The sequence below is a fragment of the Dendrobium catenatum genome, unplaced genomic scaffold, assembly GCF_001605985.2.
Source record: "Dendrobium catenatum unplaced genomic scaffold, ASM160598v2 fragScaff_scaffold_1400, whole genome shotgun sequence".
Classification (NCBI taxonomy): domain Eukaryota; kingdom Viridiplantae; phylum Streptophyta; class Magnoliopsida; order Asparagales; family Orchidaceae; genus Dendrobium; species Dendrobium catenatum.
In genome coordinates, this window is record NW_021319862.1 from 829,533 (window position 1) to 836,210 (window position 6,678).

Here is a 6,678-nt window from a genome sequence, read left to right on the forward strand (position 1 = left end):
AAAAAAATAAAAAAATAAGAAGTCTTTAAAAGTTAACCTCAGAAAGAAACTCTGGATCCATTACAGTTTTGTCCTCATAAAAAAAATGCCAGCAAGTTGCAACTGTTACAAGGTAAAGTATTTTTTATTACTAAATTTTCTAGTAGTACTAAATAGTAGGGTGCTGGGGGATGTTAGAAATAAACTGACCAATGAAATTGAAATGCAAGTGTGTCAGCAAAATAAGAAAACATATGCCCTTCTTTATGGAACAAAATGTCAAGTACAAAAAAATGTTTTTCGTAAAGCAGATCAATCCTAAAGTGTTAAATTTTAGCTGGCAGAAAGATCACTTCTGAAGAAGAATGAAAAGTTTTAAACATCAGAGATTCTTATTGGAGTTAAGGCTTAGAGATACTAAAGAGAAAGCTAGGAGGTGATGGGAGTGCGATTGGAGGTTGTGCATGAAAGCTACACATCCTAAATTTCTGCCAAACTTTCTCAAGTGGTTTGGATTAACGAGGTATCTTAAAGACTGTTGTAGACGGCATGTTCCTAGCACAGAAAATTCTAGAAAGTAAAACTTAATTTACCAAAAGGATTAACCTAGACATCTTGAAAACTGTTGTAGAAAGCTTGTTCCTAGCACAAAGAATTCTTGAAAGCAATGAAAAAATGTGACCAAACAGAAATAGAATTGTAGTTTGGAAAGCAAAGTAATGAAAAAACTTTCCCAAAAAAAACCTAAGTTTTAAGCTCAATCATCACAATAAATACTTACTAGCACAAATGAGAGACTCACCAGAACGCATACACAAAACTAAACGGAAGAAATTCTTGGTATTTGAACAACATTTTACAAACCAAAGGCAAGATGATAAGTTAAAATTATACATTAAACAAAAAAAAAAAAAGCTTCCTCAGAGGGTGGCGATCAAAGAAAATGATCTACCACCACAAATACAAGACAATGGGATGGTTTGAATAAACATACACCAACATAGTTTCTGTAATCAAAGCTTCTTCACTATCTCTTCAATCGCACGTTCATAATATCTCATCTTCTGAGTTGCACTGATTGCACAATCAAAGTCTCGTTTGTTGAAAGCTTCCCTAAAGGAATTTGACCAATCCTTAAGCTTCCTCTGTATCTGAATAGTTGATAAACTCATAAAGATATGAACAAATATAAGAGTAGAAAGAAAGAGAAAAAAGTTGCACAAATGTAGAAATGATTAAAATGACAAATGCACGAAGGATGCTGGCATACCTGATGTTGTATCTCCATTAACGCCTTAGGATCACTTGCTTCTTCAACAGCTTCTCGAACATCCATCATCTGCATCAATAAGAAGGCTAAACTTAAATGATGGAAGGATTAATGAAGAGGTTGTGCATGGTCACCAAAAGACCATGATCAAAATGGTAGAAAGGAGAAACGGCATTTATTAAACAATGGAATCATGGATGTTTTACTGAAATCAATGCATTTAAGACAAAGGAAAAAAAAAGTCGTCTTTAAAGGTTAACCTCAGAAAGCAGCTCTGGATCCATTACAGTTTTTTCCTCATCAACAAATATGCCAGCAAGTTGCAACTGTTACAAGGTAAAGCATTTTTAATTACTAAATTTTGTAGAAGTTTTTAATATTGGGGTGCTGGGGGATGTTAGAAATAAATTGACAAATGAAATTGTTAATGCAAGTGTATTAGCAAAATGAGAGAACCCTTTTTTATTTTTTTGCAAAATGAGATAGCATGTGCCCTTCTTTGTGGAACAAAATGTCAAGTGCAAAAAAATATTTTGGTAAAGCAGACCAATCCTAATCAGTTAAATTTTAGTAAGCAGGAAGACCATTTCTGAAAGAAGAATGAAAAATTTTAAACATCAGAGCTTCTTATTGGAGTTAAGGCAATAATTTAGAGATCCTAACGAGAAAGCTAGCAGGTGATGGGAGTGTGATTCGAGGTTGTGCATGAAAGCTACTCATTCTAAATTCCCGCCAAACTTTCTCAAGTGGTTTGGATGATTAGTTTTCACTTAATTCCATAAGCATCATCTAGAGTTCTGTGCCATGGCAAGAGTAATACTTTGCTAGTTCTTTGGCAACTCAAACTAGATATCAAGGCACTGTTTTAAGTAAATTGTTACTAAAAAAAATCTTGTACCCTTCTTTCTTCCTCTTGCTATTTGCGCCAAACTATTCCTATATTTGTGGTAGAGTGACCTATAAAATTATTAAAAAAAATTGTATTGGGACCTCACAGAAAAACGCATGAGGATGAGGTTATCATGCGATGCATGTCACATGCTCTGAATTGCAATAAAAAAATTAAAAAAAAAATGAAAAGGAATGCATTTATGGACAAAATAGAAAACATTTGTAAGGAAAGGAGAAGGCAAAACTCAATTTCTAAAAAGCATCACCAAACCGTGTGGCATGTATCGCATGCCATCCTACTGTATTTCTTGTGCTAGAAGGTCCTAGTACACATTTTTCATAAAATGTTTCGAGCATATATGCATTTTCTAATAACAGAAATGTTGAATCATCATGTGAAGACATGCCTAGAGAAGCAGTTAAATTGTTTACATTTTAATCTAAAATTGCTATGCAAATACAAAGGATAAAGCTGTGTAAATCAACCTCTCTGTCAAGACATTTAAGAAAAAAAACACCCTCAGTCAAGCACTAGGTTATACTCTCAAGTCATTTAGGAAAGGAAAATTCTGATAAGTAAATGAGTGAATTCAGTCAATGCTCTATCGAACAGTGAATTAAAAAATTCCCAATGTATAAAAAAAATCCCTTGCAAAGTTGATTAACATTATAAGGAATGAATGATCAAATTATTCTATAATAAACATACGCAAAACATATAAAAAGGGAATAAAGGAATGCTGCATAGAATTAAAGAAAGCACCAAATATAACGCCCTTGATAAAGGTTTGCTTAGTGTGCGGTAAGCATCAATCACGCGAGCCGACTGCTCAACAGCATAAGTTTTCTCTTTCTGAACCAAGGAACAAATAAAAAAGTGTCAGAAATTGGATGACTATATTATAATCAGCAAAAAAAAAAAAAATCGAACATTCCATATCAAAATTGTGAGAATATTCTAATACTTCTGATTTTGAATGAACTAGATCAGGATGCAGCTTCTTCTGCCATTCTTTATATTTCCCTTCTAGATTGTCATCCTTGAGGTCAAATCCTTGTTCCCTATAAAAAAGGAATAGGAATCAAAAGATATTCACTAGCAACTTAAACGAGTGGTTGAAAGAAGGCAACCAGCTTCTATTTAACAAAGCTCGATCATCACATGAAATTTAAGGGGTGGCTGGCCTTCCACAAGTCTACCAAAATAGCAAAGAAGTCATTTTTATCAGCCAAATAAACCTTAAAGCATAACTAAAAACTTTATCACTTCCAAACTTCATCAATCCAGCTCGTACTAATCCCAAATGATTATAAGACAAACTACACGCACTCACCATTTCCGCTAACATTTTATGCACTCGGGTTATTTTGAAACCTTCTTTATGTGTTTCAGTCACGTTTAAATAAAATTTCAGAAAAGCTTCTACCTTTTACACCATAAAAGACTTTGAAAGGAAAACTTAAACGAAGAGAATTAACTTATGCTCTGCATTTAATACTTCTAAAGTTCCTCAACATAATTCCTATTAATCCCATACGATTAGAAAAAGGCCAACCTACATGCATTTATCATTTCCTCTAACATTATGCACTCTTAGGGTCTGTTTGGCAACAAGTAGGATTTAACTTTATAGGATTTAGTAAATCCTGTAAATCCCAATTTAGTCAATCCTGAAAACTATTTCGCAAAATAGGCGATCACAACAACAATAACAACAAGATCAAGCATTTGCACACTACGTGGGATCATTTCTAATATTTTCTAACTAAGTCTTTTTAGGTCTACTTCTACCTTTCTTAACATAGGTGATAAATCCTATCAAGTCATGTGAAACCGTTTGACAATTTTATCCGAGATTTAAGATGGTAATTTGAAATATGAGTAATGGCTAATATTTTAAGTTCCTCCATTGCTATACTTTTTTAACCAACAACCTCTATAACTTATTGATCAAAATAAAAGGATTTATATAGGCTAAGAACAAAAAATGAATTCAATATGTTTACTCACATTCCTTCATAAAATCAGCATGGAGATCATAAGTAATAGCTAAAATTTGAGGACCAATTGGTAAAGAACGAAGAGAGAATAACAAGTAAGAAATAAACTCAATAAGAACAAAATATTCAAATCTTGCAGTGTGACCATTTGATGTCATATAACAAAATTCGAATTAATATGTATTATTTCAATAAAACAAACAACTTGAGACATGTCCAAAAAAACAATTCAAGCTACATAAAATTTCACTCAAACTCATGATAACACATGGATCTAAATTTAATGTTATTACACTCTTCGAGGGATAAAAACATGTAGTCAACATGTTGAATTTATTATTTTTAGCCTATATGAATTCTTTTGTTTTGATCAATATGGTATAAGGATTGTTGGTTAAAAATGTATAGCTAATAAGAAACTTAAAATATTAGCCACAACTCATATTTTAAATCACAGCCTTAAATCCTATCTCCTGGATCATATTGCCAAATAGTTTCACAGGATTAACAGATTTTATCACCTATCTTACCCAATAGTTTTCAGATTTAACAACTCCAAAATTTACTAAATACGGATTAACTGGATTTACTAAATCATATAGAGTTAAATCCTACTTGTTGCCAAACAGACCCTTATAATTAAGTTTCTTTCAGGGTTGCAGGACACATCAAAGCTACCACCTTTTAAACACTGAATGAAAGAAAAAACAGAACTTCAAATAAAAAGATTCGGCACAATCACAAAACATCAAAGACAGATTTGGCAATTAACAGCGCATAAAACCTAACAAAAGCAATCCCGCAGTGCTTATGAAAAGACTTACAGCCCAAAGATCTGGAAATAGTCGACAGACAAATCAACCGGCTGTACCGCTCCGCAGGATCCGCAAGAGAGGAACGGCCCCACCGCCGGCGACTGCTCACTACAGTTCCAGCAAGCGCAGGCCACTCCATTACCCGACCAAGTCGAGTAGGGAGACCATAACCTAACTGTACATCGCGAGAAAGGGAAGAGACGGTGGAAACACTGCGAATCGTCGATCAATAGGGAGCGCAGCAAGGAAACCCTACATGGCGGCGGGGTGGGGCGGAGCTCGTGAAGAATGCGAGGGAGAGGTCGGAGTTGTCTGCGGAGGATTTCAATCGCTCTGGTATAGAGCTTCCTTCTGCTCGACATTGAGGGGGCAGTTTGGATGCAGGATTTAGGCGGATTTCAGCTAAATCCAGCCAAACGGCGGCCAAAAATGCAAAACCGAATCTAAATCCTGCTACCAAATAGCCCCTTAAATTCGATGGATTTACGGGATTTGGCGGAAGATGCTCGTGAAAAGGAGAAAGTTACCTTCACAGCGAGCGAGCTCTTGTCGATGCTTTCGATCAAATGTCGTAATTTCCAATCCAACAGGTAGGGAACATCAACGAAGGAGCGATGAAGGAGTCGAAAAAGAACAACAACGAAGAAATACTGCAGAATATGGCGTAGGTAATGGAAATTGGAAAGAAATGAGTGAATCATAGATGGTAATTAGTCATGAATTAATCTAAGTAATTGAATTAATATAAATTAAATTATAACTAATTAATTACTTATAGATAATTAATAATATAAATAATAATTAAATAACTAATATTTTAAATAATAATTAGATAACTATTCTAAGTAGTAATAATATTTATATAATTAGGTAAGTTATTAATATTTATAAAAGTAATCAAATAATTAAACTAATTAATATATGTAAGATATATTATTAGTTAAGTTAGATAATACTAGCTAATTAATATTTTAAATAATAACTATATTATTAGTTAAGTTATTTGATAATTAAATTAGCTTCAATTATATTATCAATATTAGATGTATTTTATTTGAACTTCTGTTGTTGTATTTTAATTATTCTAGAAATAAATGTCAAATTTCTTAAATGCCTTGTATCTTGAATTGAATTGTCAAACATTCACATAGGATTTATTACCATTTATATTATTTGTTACCAAACAAATTTCAGAATTTATCACCCCTAGGATTTCTAAATCTAAATTTATAGGATCTATGAAATCCTACTTAAATTAAATTCCAGGTGCATCCAAACATCCCTGATGTTATATGTTGAGAGAGAGAGAGAGAGAGAGATATGTATGGAAGGCAAAGGGGAAGGTGGCAAACATGGTGCAATGTGTTTCGATTGCGAAGGAGAAGTCGAAGGAGTGATTAGCGACTGTGAGGAAGGCGCGATGGATGTAAGAGGGGAGTCGAAGGGCTACGCTTAGGAGTCCAAAAGGGAGCCCTCTGTCTCGACTTCAATTAAATAAAGACAACGTAGCTTTAATGAAATTGAATGATCCAATTTGATTCATTTCTTGTTTGTCGAATTTTAAACAAATTACTGAAATTAGTCTTATTGAATTAATAATAAGATTTATTTTTTATATATTCATTAGCTTAACAAACGAGCCTTATCAATGCTACTATAACCTGTTTGCAAATATATCTAGCGAGCTCTTCTTAGCTACCAAAAGAATTCATTCATGAACAT

The 6,678-nt window shown here is 33.4% G+C and overlaps 1 protein-coding gene across 1 annotated transcript; it reads right to left on the minus strand.

Annotated features, from left to right (window-relative positions):
* Positions 1-16: 16 nt before the first annotated feature.
* LOC110092080 (iron-sulfur cluster co-chaperone protein HscB homolog) lies at positions 17-5,615 on the minus strand. The gene is made up of 8 exons (XM_020816448.2): positions 5,484-5,615; positions 4,966-5,406; positions 3,106-3,202; positions 2,904-2,993; positions 1,510-1,575; positions 1,250-1,318; positions 974-1,130; positions 17-102 (listed from the first exon to the last, which is right to left on the minus strand). Exons 2-7 carry the CDS (start codon positions 5,316-5,318, stop codon positions 993-995), a joined length of 813 nt encoding a protein of 270 aa, XP_020672107.1. The 5' UTR covers positions 5,319-5,406; positions 5,484-5,615; the 3' UTR covers positions 17-102; positions 974-992.
* Between the last annotated feature and the right edge of the window lie 1,063 nt (positions 5,616-6,678).

What these genes read in the sequence shown, in the direction of transcription:
- LOC110092080 (XM_020816448.2), bottom strand. Translation starts at nt 5,318, where the DNA reads ATGTCGAGCAGAAGGAAGCTCTATACCAGAGCGATTGAAATCCTCCGC. An exon ending in TATCAAGGGCGTTATATTTG is followed by an intron (nt 1,576 to 2,903) that starts GTGCTTTCTTTA and finishes ACCTTGTAACAG; the next exon opens with TTGCAACTTGCTGGCATATT. An exon ending in ATCCAGAGCTGCTTTCTGAG is followed by an intron (nt 1,319 to 1,509) that starts GTTAACCTTTAA and finishes TTATTGATGCAG; the next exon opens with ATGATGGATGTTCGAGAAGC.